The sequence below is a fragment of the Amblyomma mixtum genome, chromosome 7, assembly GCF_055824585.1.
Source record: "Amblyomma mixtum isolate Tamu chromosome 7, ASM5582458v1, whole genome shotgun sequence".
In the NCBI taxonomy this organism is placed as follows: domain Eukaryota; kingdom Metazoa; phylum Arthropoda; class Arachnida; order Ixodida; family Ixodidae; genus Amblyomma; species Amblyomma mixtum.
In genome coordinates, this window is record NC_143018.1 from 24,177,583 (window position 1) to 24,195,310 (window position 17,728).

The window sequence follows — 17,728 nt, forward strand, 5'->3', positions numbered from 1 at the left end:
AGCTATAGAGACCCATACCTTCTCCTCGCCTGAAAACCCTACCGACGCCTCTCCAACATGCGGGTTTTGCATCGTGTCCCTGATGCTCTACCATATAATCTCGGAGTGTGCAAACACCCCCACCAACCGCCCATCCGCCACCCCTCAATGGACTCGTGGGATCACTCACCGGCTGTCCCTCCACTACTTGCTCTGACCACAGCTTCCGCTCCATGGTCTGCCGTGCGCGGGAGACTGCGGCCAGCGTTGGGATTTTGTACGTAGTAAGATGCTCATCCACGACGGCAAACATTTATTTACTTGTTTATTTTATTGTAATATAGTTCCCTCTCTATGAGATTGAAGGCGTGTATAGTCGAGAAAGAAAAAAATATTGTTGGAACTTTGTGCGACCGGCGCGTGAGAAAAAGAAGAGGACGAAGACGCACCGACTGCCTAGTCCCTCCTCGAGAAGCGGATTGCAGCGGTGTACGTCAACAGCGTCTTCCGAAGGTAAACGAAGATCCGGGCTCTCGACCCGTGGCAGTAACAGATAGGCAGCGTGAGGTGCTCGACAGCTCGGCCAGGAACGGCGATGCGTCGAGGAGAGCTCGAGCTTTCGTCTCGTTTTGTTTGCCTTCGTTCACCGCTCACACGGACCGTTGAAGGCAGTGCAGTTTCTGTTTCAACCCGCACAACAGGTCGACGCGTTTGGAGCTAACTCGTAGAGAAATAAGATCATGAACGCTGTCCGAAATGTTTTTAGTTGGAAGAAATGTTTTGATTCTTTCCAGGTGTGCCATCGGGCCGAAGGCCACTTTTGTGTTAGAGCTTAAGACGCATGTTCTATCTTTACAAAACCTATGCAGACCATTTAACCCGTGCCGGATGCATAAATAAGAACAGCGTGGAGAGTAACGTACTATACTGGAAGAGTACTGTCATGGACGCTCTGAGCAGACAGTGAAGCTAGTATCTCTACATTTAGACGGTGGCTCGAGGTAAATACTTGCGAATATCAAAATGGGGCTCACATAATTTAACTCACGGTAGCCAAACCGAACGATGCTTGGTAGACCTTATTTTGAACATACGCGTAGATCCCTTTCACGTGGCGTGGATACTTTCGTCCCTTATAGTGGGCGCTCATGGTGTAGTGTGAATTTCAGGCATGGCACGGGCATTCTCTATGCAAAGCTCCACAGCTCCAAGAAGTCCTACGCAGTGGGCGATCAGGGCCCCCATAGGTTCTGGTTATTTGCCAACTGTTCTGCGTAATTATGGTAGAAGGCTTGACTTTTTTTGCACCCTTTTTGACGTCAAGGGAAGTGTATCAACCTCCAGCGATGCATCCACCATAACTTCGCTCGCACAGCAGCCTGTTTGGAGTAAAGGCCTACAAACGACGTGCGACGTCATTGATCGGAGACAGGATTATTCGGCAGACCACGCCAAGGAGTTTGAGGCGCTATGCTTTCAGTGAGAGCTGCGTTTCATTCCTGGGCTTAGTCATACAGTAATTGAGAAAAAAAAATCATGCTTAAGGAAACGACAAAAGCTAAGTATAGTGATCTTTCCGGTGTTGACTGTGGTTAAGAACGTATCCTTCGTTGTCCTCTCACTCGCAAAACACCCACCACTTTGCAACTCAATCCTCGCCATCGAATGAATGCCTAGATCATGGCACCAATACTTTATAGCGTCTACAGCTTAAGCCTGCTAGCCGTCAGGCTACGCGTTTGATTCACGGAAGCTGCAACCGAATTTCAACAGAAGCGGAAGCCAAGTATCTCCATGCAGTAAGATATCGCCGGCGTTAGAAGACTGAAAATGTTAGAAAGTCGTACAGAACCTTTCGCTACCGCGCCGCACGATAACGTACGTGCAGTTGCTGCACTTAAACTACTACGCTTCTACCACGAATATTTTGCATATTTACCTTTATCCAGTTTGCCTTCTTTAACGGATTCATTGAGCCGAAGAAAGGGCTGCGGCAAGGTAGTACGCGGGAAACAAATATCACTGGCATGCAATACATATTTGACACATACTAGAAGATCGAAATGAAAACAAATAGTAGCAGAAATAGATTATTTAATAGGTTTTATTTGCCCAAGAGTTATAAACGTGGGAGGAAACCAGTTTCTATCGAGCAAGAAAAGCTTAAGTGAAGAAAGAAAATTTTAAAAGGATTTTTGAAGGAATTATGTGATATCTGTGAGGGGGGCGGTGCAAAGGGGCAGGGAGTGGGACTTGATACAAAAGTGGGATTTTCGGAGGGGCTCGTAGCAACCGTTAGATTACGTTCGTTCTCCTAACACTCTAGGCATTAGACACAATTCCACAGGATACACGGTGTTGCCATTCAATTACAATGCAAATTTGTTTCATTGCTCACAAATTTTTCGCCCACTAAGTCTGGTGCCGAGGCTTACCTTTCTTGCTTTGTCTTCTGTTTCGTATCCAGATTTATTGTCTCTTGGACCACCGACCCAAATTTCAGTCCGACATGCAGTTCAGAAGGCCCTCCGATGCCGAGGTCGGCCTGCCTGCTGGCCCGAACCCGTTCGCCGACAAATACGTCCGGATAGGTAAGCTTAATGCTAAGCTAGTTTGTAAAATCACTTGTAACATACTTACTCAAGTATCCACTTGTACGATCCCAGCAGAGGTGTTCTTTCTTTGTCGCAGGCTTCATCAGAAAGGTCTACGCGATCCTGTGCGTGCAGCTTTTGATCACGTTCGGCATCATCGCTGCGTTTGTGTTGGTGTGAGTAAAGCGGCTTCAAGGTGTTCGGCTTGGTATTTTGTTTAAGCTCAGGCATAGAAATTCGATTTTGTTGCAGCGAATATAACGATTATAACGTTGCAATAAATTGCGCATAAAAACGATACCGAAAAACATTTTTTTTGTTGTTGATAGAATTCATAAACATGCAAATTCCACTCGCTATGTTTCTACGAAATTTGATTAACCTTCCACTTCACATGAATCCTTGAGTAAGTGGTCTCGTTGGGAAAATGAATGAGAAGTACAGCAGTATTTCTCATTCCTGGTTTTGCTAAAATTCATTTATAAAACGGCACACAAACAATGACGTGTTTTCATTGCCCACTCTGCACATTAGAAACGCGGAGCTGAACGATAGTCTATAACGTGCATTACGCACTGAGCCGAATCGGTTACTGACGAAGCGCTGAACCGGTATAGTAGTGGATGCCTGCAGCGCCGCTCGCTGTTCGCTTGCCTGAGTGACAGTCGCATAACACAGACGAAGCGCGCATCTTCTGTGCAATCATTCCTTCGTGTGCTTTTTGTCTTGTAACCAGTTTACCGCGATTCCTTGCACAACTCGTCGCTTCATCCAGGGGCCGTTCTGGTAGCGTGTTATTACAAGGTCTAGTGTCGGTATTGGGGGAGTTAAGGTTTCAGAGGAGGGTCGTTGCAGATGAATTATAGGGGAGGCTATGGTGATGTGTAATGGGGTGTATGCTCACGACACCCACGGACGATATTACTGAGCCTCATAGATCCTTTACGGGACTTATCATGATGTGACTAATTACGCGGGGTCATGTGACCTTTGGTTACGATGACGTCACTCCATGCGGACGATAACCACGAGATCTCCGCTCTGTAGCAGGTGACGGGGCGAAAAAACTTGAAAAGCCGTCCGCGGTTCAAGCGTGCAACGACCAACTGTTGCAGAGAGCTAAAGTCCATTCTTTCTTTGGCGTATTTACTAGCCATTTGGTTTTTCAGTCAACGGCGAGGCTCAGCTTGTGTCTCGACCAATGAGAAGAAAGTTTTTTTCCTCGCGCTCTTTATTAGACAAATAGCAATTGCGGGGACGACTTTAAACCAGGTTTCTGCTGACTCTTCGCTCTTAGTGTGTGTTCTAGTCGTCGACACCAGTGCTCAAAACACCACTAGAGGCGTTTATAAACGGCTAGCTCTACGTAATCATCGTGGCTTTCTGTAACACGTTATGCCATTTTTTTCGCAGGCCGGAACTCACAAAGTTTGCAAAGACTCAAGGACTCGTAATGATGGGTGCCGGGTGAGTGGTTGCTTTTAGGGATAGAGATCGCTCTTCCCTAAGAAGCTTTGACAAAGATGCAGTTGCCAATAGAGGGCTTTAGCGAAGCTCAGATGTATTAGTACTTTAGACGCATACCGTCCAGCCCAGTGTCAGTTGGCACAGGGCTGGCTCGGTGTGTCCAGCTGGGCATGCTTAGTGGCCAGGTTGGGTCGAACACTTACCACAGAACTTGTGTAACCGGGGCAACTACACTCTAAACACGAATACATCTATATGGGAGTAAAAAGGGCACACCCTTCTTTAAAGGGTGTGCGCTAAAGGACAACTTTACTCCCTTCTTGCTCCTTTCTGTCCAGGGTGTAGTTTGTCTGAGGTACGTGTGAGCTGGCACATCTGCTCGAGGCCACAACCTTCTGGTATGAACGTTAATTTAGCGTAGTTGTATCGAGCTCGCAGAGATCTTGTAATTTTTTGAACTGACGAAAAGAAGTCTGAAGCATGATGAATCAGAAATGAATTATCACCTCTTGCGCGCCATAGCAAGTAAGTTTACCGATACTGCTTTGTTGGAATTGACTCGAGTATGGGATCAGCAGGGAAACGTTTCCGACCGCGAAAAAGAAGTTACATGGTTCAAAAAGTCTACATTAAATACCTGTCTTTTGCTACTGACGCTAATGTTCTTAGCAATATCTTATTGTTTTAAATTCCCTGCTGTCATGAAATTATTAGTTATGAGAACTTTATGCGCCATGTAACCAGTACACGATCGCACCCTAACATAATATGAACGCAGAACCGCCGCTTTGGAAACTAAAGTGGCAATCACGGGGACTTACAAAAACTTCTCATGATAGCACTCCAGCCACGAAGAGCACGTGACTGCCTGACATGAGAACTTTTAGTCGATCGTCAAAGAAAATCGCGTACCTGCTTCTGTGTGCAGAAACGTCCGTCTTGACACGGCATTGTCTAACGAAATAAACTGATTTGGTGACTCATGCTTCTGAAAGGTATCCACTAACATATAAGACGTCTAGTGAAGAGCTTTCAGAACCTCGAGATACTATTCAAACTGAATTTGTTCGGTTGGCCAAGCTAGCATTACGTTTATGCATTCACAGACGGAAGCTGAATGCAGATAGCATTCCTTCAGCTGGAACTGACACATCTCTCTTCTTTGCAGCATCGGCTCTTTTGCTCTGCTTCTAGTTCTGACCTGCTGCCCGAACGTCGCCCGCTCTTTCCCGCAGAACTTCTTCCTCCTCTTCGGTTTCGTAAGTGTAGAAAACTTCATTTCGCCAGATGCAACGCTTAACAGGGCACTTAGAAGTGGTTACACCTTCCTGAGCGCCTGGCATGCGCTGAGAACTATTAATTAGTACATAAATAATAATAATCAACGTGAGAAGCAGGCATCGTGTCTATCTCACTGCAATTACGTTAATCAGGTACTTCTCCCGGTAAAGGTGCTTCGAATTCGAAAGCCCAGCTGGGTTGAAACTGAGTGAATAATTGTAAATAGAAGAAAATTATGAGACGCGCCGCTGTGCATTGACGTGAGGAAGAAGTGACCCTCACAATTAGAAGCGCCTAGATTGGAGACAGATTGAGTCTGCTGAAAAGAAAAAAAAAACTCGTAACCATCACAGGATGGTTATGAATGAGTAACGCGAATGTTCGAGCGTGGTGTGCCAGCAAAGAAAGAAACCGGGCGCCGGGTCAGGGGAAGCATAGACCTATCGTGATTCGGCGGTGGGGTTCGAACCAACCACCTCCCACGGCCAAGGCGGACGCCCAAGCCATCATGGCCACTCGTCGCCTCCCAACGTCTCTATCTTCCCTCTCCTTCATCTCCTCTAAAAGTGGAGGGGATTTCCTCACTACACTATGTCACCCGCCAACCGAGGCACGTGGCGCTGCGGACGCCGACGACGACGACGGCGCGAAAGTGAGGAGCGAGCTAATAACAGCTAACGCTCTAAAAACTAGTGCGCGCTTTTTGCTGACATTTCAAACAAACAGAAATCCATAAATGATTGCCATAAAATACCCATATATTTTATCAAGATGTTGTTCACGTATGCTGTATCACATCAATGTATAGCTCACGGCAGCGGTCTAAGCAAAACTATCGCCTCCAACATTTTCTAATGCTTAGGATTTATTTGGATTTTTCGATGCACATACACTGTTCATTATATGCCGTCCTGTTGTCCACGACAGATAGGGGAGGGGTTAAACATTGTCGAGGGAGAATGCGCGAAGGATGAGGCCGAGATTAAGAAAAGGGAGTAGGAAGGAGTGAAGCTAATAATAGAAGGCAGAGGGCGAGAGCGATGGATAGCGTGGAGAGCTGAGGGGTGTAGACCTCTGGAAACGTGATGCGAGCTCCGAGGTGGAAGAATAAGGGCTTGTTTCCCCATGCTGTACCTGTTGAAGTTGCTCTCAGTTAGTTGTACAGTGAATGTTCGGGGCCAAGCCGAGTCACGTGTGTAATGCACCTCTGTGTGCCTCAATGTTCATCCTAAGGCGTGCATTATAGTAGATGCTGCCTTTGTAGACCATATATGCGCGAAAAATTTCTCATGTATCTCAGACTATTCCAGGGATAACCCCGAAATAGCCTGTTTTGTCCAAAAAAAGGCCTCTCACAGGGTCGTTCTCAACATCACGGATTCTTCCTTTCTTTTTATCCTCAGACTATCCTGACGGCGATTTCGATGGCCGGGAGTTGCGTGTGAGTGCCATCCTTCATCTGGCCAAAGAACTCACAAGTTTCTTCTTTTAAAAGGATAATGAGGCCAAATTGAAGTTTGTCAGTATCCATTGATTACAGCGTTCTAATCCCAAAGAGGCTGTGTTAACTACAGAAGCGACGTTTTTATAAGTATGATATAGCCAGAAAATGAAACGGGGTTGGCCAAATGTTTAGGGGAATCCCCCAAGGTGGAGTAGATTTGGCCGTATGGCTGCGCTTAGGTGGATGTCAATGAGTAATTACTCCCTTATTACAAATCTACTCCACCTTGGGGGATTCCCCTAAACATTTGACCAACACTGTTCCCACTTCGAGTTATTGATCAATTCGCTCTCGCCCTACCATAAGCTTGCCGTGCCGGTTAGCTCAATAGGTAGAGAGACTGCTCCGGCAAAGCGGTGGTCCCGGGTTCGAAGCCCGGACCAGGACGAATTTTTATTTAACTGCGAAGTTTCTGAGAAAGCTGTATAGATTTCCTTTGTAGCCGTATGGCTGCGCTTAGGTGGATGTCAATGAGTAATTACTCCCTTATGAAACGGGGTTGTCGCTGTCAGAGACAGCTTTCACAATCCAGCGACCAAGTGTGAGAACTTGTTCTTATTTTTATTTAAACATACTGCAGTCGTACAGACTAATCAGGGGGGCAGCATTTGAGTGCGTTTGAACGCAGAACATGAAGTTGATTACAGATTTAGCACTACATGAAAAGCAATTAAGTTGTATCATTGGTTTACCAGCCAAACAGAAGGCGAAGTCACTGTGCAATTGAACCTGGTCAATTCGTACTCACTTAATTCGAACCTCCCGTTTATTCGAACTGACGCCGTCAAAATCTCCAGTATTTCATTCTGAAGAAACTTCCTGCCATCCGAACGCATGAGTGTTTGGAACGGTGCCTGTCACCGTCGTCGCCATTTGATTCCAGGGTATCAAAAACTAAAATATCTTCTGAGTTCCTAGTCCGCCAGAAATCGTTTGCACGCAAAAATAGCATTGCAGCAGTAATTCCGCCTTTTCTAAGTGCTATGAAACCTAGGTTATTCGCGTTCACCTTAAAGGGCAACAGCATCACTTTTTGAGAATTTCGCAATATTCAAGAATTAAAATCTATATAGGCTGTAGGTGTAGCATGGCAAGTGTTATTGCACTAGCATTTGAAATAGTGACGTAATCGGCGATTGAATTTTGCGCTTTTCCTCAAAGCACTGGAGGAGTGCGCGGAAGTTCACTGTGACGTCACGGAAGGTACGATTTCAAATTACCGCTGCCGTCAGCCACACCCTGCCGTGCACCGTTAGATGCTGAGAAACAACGCTCGGCGGGCTTTGCCGTCTGTGGCGTTGATTTTTTTTTCTTTCAAAGCAGGTGTTTATGCATTGGAGATGTACCGATACCTTCGATGACGTCATCAGGAACCCTCCACTTGGCGTTGTGCACTGCGGAGAAGCTTGAAGGTCGTCGCGATTTTGATCGGTGATTATGTCACCATTTCAAAAGTTAGCCAAAGAGGAGTTCTCATGCTGTACCTGCAAGTTTCACACATTCGTCCATTTTAGGCTCGTCGATTTCTAAAACCTATGCAGTTGTCCTTTAAGTCTGCCACCATTCCGTTTGCTAATTTTACTCTAACGGAAGGCAATAGCACCTAAGTTACCGAACAGATATACTAGGTAAAGTTGAAGTTCCTGCATAACGAATAATGATTGTATCGCACTCTACTGTGCAGGTTCTATGGCCGCGAGGAAGTCATGTGGGCAGCAGGCATAACAGCGGTGAGCTCAAGAAGCGTACCCGGTTCTTGGATCTCGGCCACAACAGCACTTGTGTTGTGGCGTTCTGAGCGCTGCTTGTATATACAGGGCGGTTCACCTAACACTTTAAGCAATTTTTAAAAATAGCCTTTTTTTAGTTATAAGAGCGCTTTTTTTCGGCATAGCGTTGTCAGTGGCGTAGTACATTAGAATCTAAGACGTGCTAGCATAGCAGGCTGGTTAACTAACGTTCAATAGTTAACTTTAACTATTACTGCTACGCTCCTCAATTAATGAGAGGCGTGTAACCCAACGTAAATAACATCCATATCAGTTTTTAGAATTTCGAAAAAGCGGTTACCCTTTGCGCTGCGGCCGAACAAATTTTGGCTGTTTCGACGAGTTCCGTGCGCCGGAGAGGTTGCTTTGCCAGCAAGCTTCTTTAAAGCGCATTCATTTTGGCGCGATGTGTTTCTCCTTTCGCAACGAACCTTCGATATCTTACCGTTAGGACGCGATAAAGAGTGCGATAACCTTGTTTTAAAAGAAAACATCTGAAGTTTAGCGAAGGTGATGCTTCCCGTCCTAACGAACAGCGTACCAATGTTGGAATCTAAACGACGTATTTCGCTCTTTTCACAGGGAGTGTTTATCTTGCTCACGATGTTTGCGATGCAGACGGCCGTAAGTATCTCTCTGCTTGTTCATTAGTGATACTTGCCTCTGCAACTGCAAGAGTATCTGTTATTCCGCCCCAAGGACGATAGTTATATAGGTACGCCATCCACGACCAGAACAGCGCAACCTGAGTACTCCAGACCGGGGCAAATTTTTCTTCACTTAAGAAGCTTCTGTAAAAGCTCTGCAACTTTGCTTTGTAGCTGTTAGGATGTGTGTGTGTGTGGATGTTAATGAGTATTCGCTCTCTTAGTAGGCTACCCGGTGTAATGAAACGTGACAAACTTACGTTAGAATACATGCGGCCTTATATGGCCCAGCCTTCAGTATTTTGTTCCATGTGAACTTCCTTTCTTTGATAGATTTTTTACCGTTAACGAAACTTTCTCGCAAGGCATAAGCAAACACAACCAACCAAAACGAGAGAAGCTGATGTAGATGTCTGGGCAGTATGCTATGTTCTCTCAGTTGAACACATGGAGGCCGTCCCGCACGTGGACAGGGATTGCTCGGCTGGTGGTAATATATAATTGAAGCTTAGCCTCCAGAGGAAAAAAATAATAAGCACTGGCTACAATTTTTTTCCCACAGGAAAATGATTTTTTTTTTAGACTCGAGCTCTGTGCGTCCGTACTGCTTTTACTCCTGCTCAGCAGGACAAAAGTCCGATATATTTCTGTCCTGCTATCATCATGTGTGTATTGAACGATCCCGAGATATCACTTTCAACAAAAGGTTATGCGAGGCATATGATGTGGCGCCAATGCGCAGTCAGTCCAAGCGGCTTAAAGAGGTGCGCCGTACCCTCAGGCAAAAGTTTACTTACATCAGGAAAGTATTAAAAGACTGTAATCTTCTCACCCTTGATGTTAAGCGTTTGAAGGCGGACTTTCACATAAAGGTGCGTATGTAAAGGCACATTTTCACCTTCGCTAACAGAAATGAGGACGCATGTACGGCCACTAAAGCTGAATTTGGACTAGTTGGTATTAATTGTGCATCAACAGCGGTAAAAACATAGATGAGCGCTTACTATCAATTAAATTTATTGAAGAAATGATACACATATATATACGGTGGGAAACAAAAGCCAAGAAAGCATTGCAGCATTTTTAAACGAAGCCGGAACAATTGCGGCTATGAGGAATGGGAGGCAAGATATACACTTAGACATACACGGAGAAATCACTTCCTTATTACAAATCTGCTCCACCTTGGGGGATTCCTCTAAACATTTTACCAATACTGCGCTAACGCTGACTTAAGTTATTGATCTATTCGCTTTCGCCCTACCATATTCTAGTTTACCGATTAGCTCCGTTAGTATAGAGTGATTGATCCGATGAAGCTGTAGTCCTGGGTTCGAGCCCCGGACCAGGAAGAATTTATTTAACTGCGAAGTTTCTGTAGAAGCTGTATAGCCTTCCTCTGTAGCCGTATGGCTGCGCTTGGGTGGATGCCAGTGAGTAATTACTCCCTTGTTGCAAATATACAGCCTAGCAAGGGAACAGCAGTTCGCAATTGGTAGCGAGGAACTGGAAGTAGTAAGAGAATATGTCTGCTCAGGGCAGGTAGTGACCGCTGATCCGGATCATGAGAGGGAAATGACTAGAAGAATAAGAATGGGGTGGAGCGCATATGGCAGGTTCTCTCAGATCATAAATGGCAGTTTGCCAATATCCCCCAAGAGAAAAGTCTACAACAGCTGTATCTTGCCGGTACTCACCTACGGGGCAGAAACGTGGAGGCTAAGGAAAAGGGTTCAGCATAAGTTAAGGACAACGCAGTGAGCTATGGAATGAAAAATGATAGGTGTAACGTTAAGATACCGGAAGCGGGCAGAGTGGGTGAGGGAACAAACGCGGGTTAATGACATCCTGGTGGAAATCAAGAGGAAGAAATGTGCTTGGGTAGGGTACGCAATGAGAAAGCAAGCTAACCGGTGGTCCTTAAGGGTAACGGAGTGGATACCAAGAGAAGGCAAGCGTAGCAGGGGTATACGCAGAAAGTTAGGTGGACGGATGAGATTAAGAAATCTGCGGGAATACGGTGGCCGCAACTCGCGAAGGACAGGGTTAATTGGAGATACATGGCAGAGGCCTTTGCCCTGTAGTGGGCGTAATCAGTCAGTCAGGCTGATGATGATGATGATACAAATGTACTCCACCTTCGGGGATTCCCTTAAACGTTTGACTGACATTAAATTGTAAAATTTATGCGGATCAGTGGCAGTTGCAACACGTGAAGGCAGAAGATTCCAGTCAGCTATTGTGCGTGTTGCGTGTTATTTTGTTCCATTTATTCAATAAATTCAGTTGGCAGCGCTTGTCCAAAGTTCCGTCTGAGCCCCGTCTGTGTTTTCGCTGTTGGCTGACAGTTGTATACGTACAAGACCAGCCGGGCGATCGATCACTGCCAGGCAGAATGTGAAAAATCCGGCATATTAAAGAGAACACGAGAAATGTTTAAAGCGGCTCTTGACTTCAGAACAGTAGGTTTCACCGTGAGCTGTAGCGATGCTTCAGGCTTCTCCTCTCGAGCCTCTCTGTGCCTGTTTTTCGCTTCGAGGTGAAACCTACTTTTATCGACTCAAGATCTCTTGTAACCACTTATCGCGTTCCCTCTAAGTATGACACATACTGTATATGCCATGCCATCCAATATAAATTATGCAACGCATAAATAGTTTTACAAAGCAATGCAGGGCTCCATTTACTGCTGTCCGCACCTCTACTTCACCCGAGTGAAGTCGCCGAATGACTCAATAGCGTCATCAATTTTTATTTATTTATATTTTTTTCCTGCAACATGCGTCATTGCAGATTGACTTCACAGCGTGCACGGGAATCACATTAGTGCTCATGATTATACTGCTCATCTTCGGAATCGTGGTCTCCATATTTCCCTCGAAGGTACGACTAATGACGGAGTCATCCATGTCTTTCTGCTTGTTCATCCACATATTTATCTACTCATTAGGATCATTTCGTAGCGTATTGAGCTGCTTGCTGTTACAGCTGCCTCATTTTTTTTTGTAGCGTTTGTTTACTTTGCGGCCTTTAATTGTTTCATATCGCTAAACACGCACGCTAATACCAATGACATCTACCAGCGATGAAGCCAAATGATGCACCTTAAAGTGCTTCCTGGACATGCTTGTTCTGTTAGTAAGCTCTTTAAGTTTACGGAAAAAACTGTCTACCTCGTCTTCGAGCGTAGTTTGCTTGCTTTGTCGAACTCGCCCAACAACTTACCAAGAAAGGAGCTCGACTCAGTGATTATTGAGCAAAACACAACGCTGTCTCTATTCCCATCAACCCTAAACCCATTCCTTATTTCCATCCCGCCCTGCTATTCACCCAGGGGAGATAAAGGGAGCCTCCCCGGGCCTGCCCCCTAGCTCGTCGTGTCGCCAGAGTGCAGTCCTGGCGGATAGTCGTCATGAAATAATGAGATGAGTGATGGCATAATGGTTGATTGGTTTATGGGGTTTAACGTCCCAAAGCGACTCAGGCTATGAGAGACGCCGTAGCGAAGGGCTCCGGAAATTTAGACCGCTGGAGTTCTTTAACGTGCAATGACATCGCACAATACACGGGCCTCTACAATTTCGCCTCCATCACAAAGAATTCGAAAAAAATCAAACCGTAGAAAACAGAATTCATTGACTGAGTCAAAGCAACGCCTCAAATTTGCCTCTGTTATCTACTTATACGCAGTTGCTGTAAAGGCCATTCAACACGGCTGTTGAGCAAGGAAAAAAATAGCATTTATAAATGTGGCTCCTGCTTTGCTTTTTCGCAAATATTACGTTCCGTAAACTTTCATTGTGAGTATGCATACGCCTCGTAAATATGACATATATTTTATGTATTTGTGTATGTGTGTAATGTTTGCATGCACACATTCGTGAATTTATTACACGCATGTATCTTTCAGGCGCTGTTCATGGTATACAGTTGCGGCGGAGCGGCGATGTTCTGCCTTGTGAGTTAATTTCTGGATTTCCTTCGCTCAGATTTTATTTTCTCGTCCCTACGCTGTCCACAATACCGTACAAAAGTCTTTGAGACTTTCTGTTCGATTTAATTCGCGAATAACTGGTCTGAGGTTATGTCGTCTGCTACTTTCAGTTTTCTAGTTTGCGAAAGGGAAGCGCCACCTTCCACCTCTATCGTGAGCTATCGGCGGCAATATGCAAACTGAGTTGTGATGAACACTTCACCTTATTGCCACTGGTGGCAGTGTTAGGCGGCCTCGAAGTTTCAAAATATACAGCGTGCTGGAGTATAAAAATGGCTGTGGTTCAGCTCGGCTGAGCCGGGTTATACGGGGCGAAAGGCAACCGAACCAGTGGCCGATGTCGACGCGGAGACGTTGGCAGCATCCGCCGCCGCCATAATGCCGCCTCAACTGTGGTTGCGGCGCACGCGAGCTCTCCTTTTCAATCCTCCGACATGTTATCAGGCATGCGACACAGCTGACGAAGTGAGCGGAGGCAAGCGCAACGACGAGGCAAGCGGTGTGACGTCATAACAAACGGCGGCGGCGGCTCCGCGGTGAGGCGCGCGGTGGACGTCATGCCAGATGGCGCGGCAAGCGCGCGGCGTCCGCCAGCTGCGGCGGTTGCTAGGCAACGGCTCAAGGTCGGTCTCTGTGCCTCCTCGGAGCACCGCCACAGCGAAATCGCACGTTCGTGGCCAATGTAGCTTTCGCTACAAAACATAGAAACTGTTCAAGCTAAGACGACCAGTTTGAACGATGGGTTCTTAATAGTTTGAACGTAGAATTCAAGTAATGCGCTCCTGAAACTACAAAAGACAAAGCCACGCCAAAAAGAGATCATAACACTGGTGAAAGCTTTCTTCCTAGGGAGCCGGGGTAACCTGAACTGATTCCCCTCACATTGGTTGAAACTTCCGATATGAGGGTTTGCAACGTTGTTTTCAGTGCAGTCATGACCGAAAGTATTCCATATACTTCCCTGCGCAGTTCATCGTCGTGGACACGCAGCTCATTGTTGGTGGTTCCAACCGGCAGTGCGCAGTCTCCCCGGAGGACTACATCTATGGGGCCTTGACGCTTTACCTGGACATCATCAACCTGTTCCTCTTCATCCTCCAGATCATGCGCTCTTTAGACAGCGACCAGTAGCTTCAGTCAGCGTCGCCGACAGCGCCGCTCTGATGTCAATACAGGCCGGGCTGAAGCCACGAGTTCTCCTCAACACCACCTGTATAAGATTAGGCTTTTATGAAACCTTAAGGGCAAAATACAAGATTCCGACATCGGGCTTAATGATCAACATGGCTTAAGCCTTGCTGTATTTTCGTGTCTGTATTCATCCTAACAGCTAGCATGATCAATTGCGATGGACAGTTAGTTCAGCAGTTTTCTTTTCGCGGATGCTCCATGTCATGATTACTTTACTGTAGATATGTAAATCATCGCTGATAACCGAAGAAAAGTGCCTAGTGTAGTCTGACACCCCTAGCGAGACCAGATCGAAACCCAGTCTTTACTTTGGAACCTGGGCCCGCCGGAACCTGGCGATGATTGAGAGAATTGTAAATTCGGCCTCGCCACATCGCTTTGCTATTTCGAGGCCCTGGTGTGCGTAAAAATATTGACTGGCATAGCGAAGATAACGGATTAGTCGTAAGTGCAACCATATATAACTGCAGCGGGTTTTGGCTTTGGATCTTACCTAGTTGCTGAGCTCGCTATTTGTGTTCATTTGTGTGTTGTCAACTTTTGCGATAGCGGCGAAATAAAGAACTCCTTTGACTGGTCTAGGGTTAGCAGAAATTGCCTATCTGCCCAGTGTGTTCAGTCTTTTGTCCATTTTTGGCTTATGAATGTCTCGATAAACGCCGAAATGAGTTCTCTTTAGCGACTGGAGAGTTACCGGAAAGGTAATACAAGAGTGGAAACTAATTTTCCTGTGAAAACTTCGTCTTTCTCATTACAGATTTTTTAAAGGCAACAGATCCAAAATTTCCGCATTTAAAAATCTTTCAGCGATTTTTCATTTATTCAGTTCTCTAATGTTCTCGCCGGCTTACCTTCCTCTTCAATTATTCTGAATTCTTACCCAAGCTAAAATCATTAGCTTGGCACCAATTTACCCTCTTCTTTTGGCGCTCCTCACTGTACCCTGTCCTATCCCCCATCGCGGGCATGTGATCACTAAAGCAACAACAACAGATCTTCCTTGGCAACTTTCTTACTCCCGGTTGGTAGGGTGCCTCGATGGCCAAAGCGGGCATCCAGGCACCCTATCTCTTGGGCAGGTGAGGCGACCCCTCTGTGCAAGGATCAGAGACAAATCCGCTGTCGGGATTCTCCACCGTTGGCTCCGACAGCATCCGAACAGTTTATCCACATGTCCGCAGGAGTCGCGACAGTCTTTAGTGGTCCACTAGTAAGCCGATCACGCGCCGGTTCTTAGAACATTAGTGCTAGACGGCATTTTCACTAGCTTGATTAAACGGTTCCGCTGATAACCATATCGACCATATTGAAGAGCGTTCCAACCTGTGTGCTTCGACCACTGCGCACAAAGGCAGTCCACGCTCCTCCTTCACAATACTATGTCGGACACCACGTACCGCCTATGCGGTTTCGCCACTGGGGTCGACTGGAGACCCATCATCTTCAGCGAGCGACTGCCTGGAAGCCGGCTGTGCGCCCTTTGCGGCGTCGTGCCCGTCAAAATGGCCGCCCTGCCCTGTACGCACCTGCTGTGCGAGTCCTGCTTCGACGGCTGCGTCGACAGCGACCACTACGCCTGCCCCATGGACAAGACAACATTCCAGACGCGCGAGAACGTCACCTGGACCTCGTCTCCACGCGAAAACCTGGCACAACTGCAGGTACGTTCGACTCTCAATGAAGGCACCACGCCGAGTTCGCAGACAATGCGGCCGGCTGAAACCACAGCGCAGCCATTTCACCTACGCGTCACCTAAATGGTAGAGCTGGGCAGTGGCAAGGCCGGTCGAACGCCATAATAACGTGTCCCTGTCGTGCTTTTATAGACTCTGTTTGCGCAGCCCCGCTTCCAGTTGAGGGAAAGAGAAATTGAGTCAGTGTCTAACTTCTTGGCGGGTACTTCAACTGCGTCGTGAGAGAAGGGAGGAAGAAGGGAGTGAAATAAGGAAGCGAGACAGAGGAGCCGTCGTGGATTGTATCCGCAGACTCACTGAACATTTCCGGGGAGAGTACAGCTAATGGTTTACTGGTCTCGTCTTTTTCTCGCTGAAGGTTCGCTGCTGGAATTCACAGCACGGCTGCGACTTCGTGGGTCCTGCCGAGGACCTCCTCGAGCATTTCGAGAAGCGCTGCGCCTTCCACGTCACCCAGTGCCCTCGCTGCCGAGACACCGTGCTGCGCAAGAACCTGCCGAGGCACTACATCGCTGGGTGCACCGCAGCCATCGCATCGTCGCAGGGAGACGCCAGCAAGGACACAGCGGTCACCGTTCCCCTGGCGTCTGACGTTGTCGTCGCCGACGAGGCGCCTTACGCGTACAAGGACGTCCTGGCTATGGTACAGGGTGGCGTGGACCAGTTGGTCGAGACGCTCGTCAGCATTGGCTCGAAGTTCATGAACCACGTAGAATCCGCCCAGTCTGGAGCGAAGAAAACTGGCGGATCCTTAACAATGAGCAGTGTTCTGGAGGCGTGCAACGAGGCGTCGGCAGCGCTGATGCAGGGCTTCTCCAACTTGAAGCAGTCCCTGCCTCCAGAAGTGGCCCGTGCTCTTCCGTCTTCACTGGAAGACGCCCTCACCACCGCCGGTCAGCGAATACTGCCCGCGGCGCCCCTGGTGGCAGCTCTGCGCGGATATACCACTTCCGGTGGTGGCGCCACTGGGGAGCTCGTAGTGCTCACCCTGTTTTGCCATCCGTGGGATGAAGGTACCACAGGCTCGAGGACTCAATTCGTGAGCGCATTCCCCATTCACATCGGCGAGACTCCAACTGGCGTCTACGTCACGTGCTTCGTATCGAGGCACGCAGATTTTGCGGCCGTTTATGCGAAGTCGACCTCGTCGGCCGAGTGGGGCCTCCCCGACGTGTTCCTGCTTCGTCCAAGGGATCGCGAGTCGCCGGCGTTGAAGGGTTGGGTAATGAAGGGCGCGGTGAAGCAGAGCCCGGAGTGGCGTTTCAGCCACGACGACTACATACTGCGGTGCCTTTACGATTTCAGGTCCCGCGACTGCAGAAAGACGTTTGATGGACGGACTCAGATAGACTTCGTTATTCAAATGAGGCGGAAGGTGACAACCACGTGATTAGCATCTGAAGTACCCTTTTCGATTCGAAAGCTGCTTCCGTCAAAAACCGTACACTGAGGGGCCCTGAAAGACCTGAAATTAAGAGGCTTTGATGAACAGATCGCTTCTCGGTCCTCGATGTTAAGTGTACGTTGATATTTGTGCTTCTTTGTAACCGGCTAGTTTTAAAAATTATTTATTTGTCAGACATGACAGCTTACTTTCTGGCTCAGATA

At 47.3% G+C, this 17,728-nt stretch overlaps 2 protein-coding genes across 2 annotated transcripts; both read left to right on the forward strand.

Annotated features, from left to right (window-relative positions):
- The first annotated feature begins 2,295 nt into the window (after positions 1-2,295).
- LOC149335319 (protein lifeguard 3-like) lies at positions 2,296-14,540 on the forward strand. Its single transcript, XM_089552005.1, has 10 exons — positions 2,296-2,570; positions 2,671-2,749; positions 3,987-4,040; positions 5,209-5,299; positions 6,725-6,762; positions 8,510-8,555; positions 9,177-9,218; positions 12,035-12,124; positions 13,152-13,199; positions 14,205-14,540. Exons 1-10 carry the CDS (start codon positions 2,489-2,491, stop codon positions 14,364-14,366), a joined length of 732 nt encoding a protein of 243 aa, XP_089408131.1. The 5' UTR covers positions 2,296-2,488; the 3' UTR covers positions 14,367-14,540.
- A 1,032-nt stretch (positions 14,541-15,572) lies between these two features.
- LOC149335320 (uncharacterized) lies at positions 15,573-17,510 on the forward strand. Its single transcript, XM_089552004.1, has 2 exons — positions 15,573-16,087; positions 16,479-17,510. The coding sequence occupies exons 1-2, from the start codon at positions 15,806-15,808 to the stop codon at positions 17,508-17,510; spliced, it is 1,314 nt and encodes a 437-aa protein (XP_089408130.1). The 5' UTR covers positions 15,573-15,805.
- The last annotated feature ends 218 nt before the right edge of the window (positions 17,511-17,728 follow it).

Bases quoted from the DNA above. Each gene is read 5' to 3' on its own strand.
- LOC149335319 (XM_089552005.1), top strand. From the start codon at position 2,489: ATGCAGTTCAGAAGGCCCTCCGATGCCGAGGTCGGCCTGCCTGCTGGC. The intron at 2,571-2,670 runs GTAAGCTTAATG...TCTTTGTCGCAG, and splicing joins CGACAAATACGTCCGGATAG to GCTTCATCAGAAAGGTCTAC. The intron at 5,300-6,724 runs GTAAGTGTAGAA...TTTTATCCTCAG, and splicing joins TCTTCCTCCTCTTCGGTTTC to ACTATCCTGACGGCGATTTC.
- LOC149335320 (XM_089552004.1), top strand. From the start codon at position 15,806: ATGTCGGACACCACGTACCGCCTATGCGGTTTCGCCACTGGGGTCGAC. The intron at 16,088-16,478 runs GTACGTTCGACT...TTCTCGCTGAAG, and splicing joins AAAACCTGGCACAACTGCAG to GTTCGCTGCTGGAATTCACA.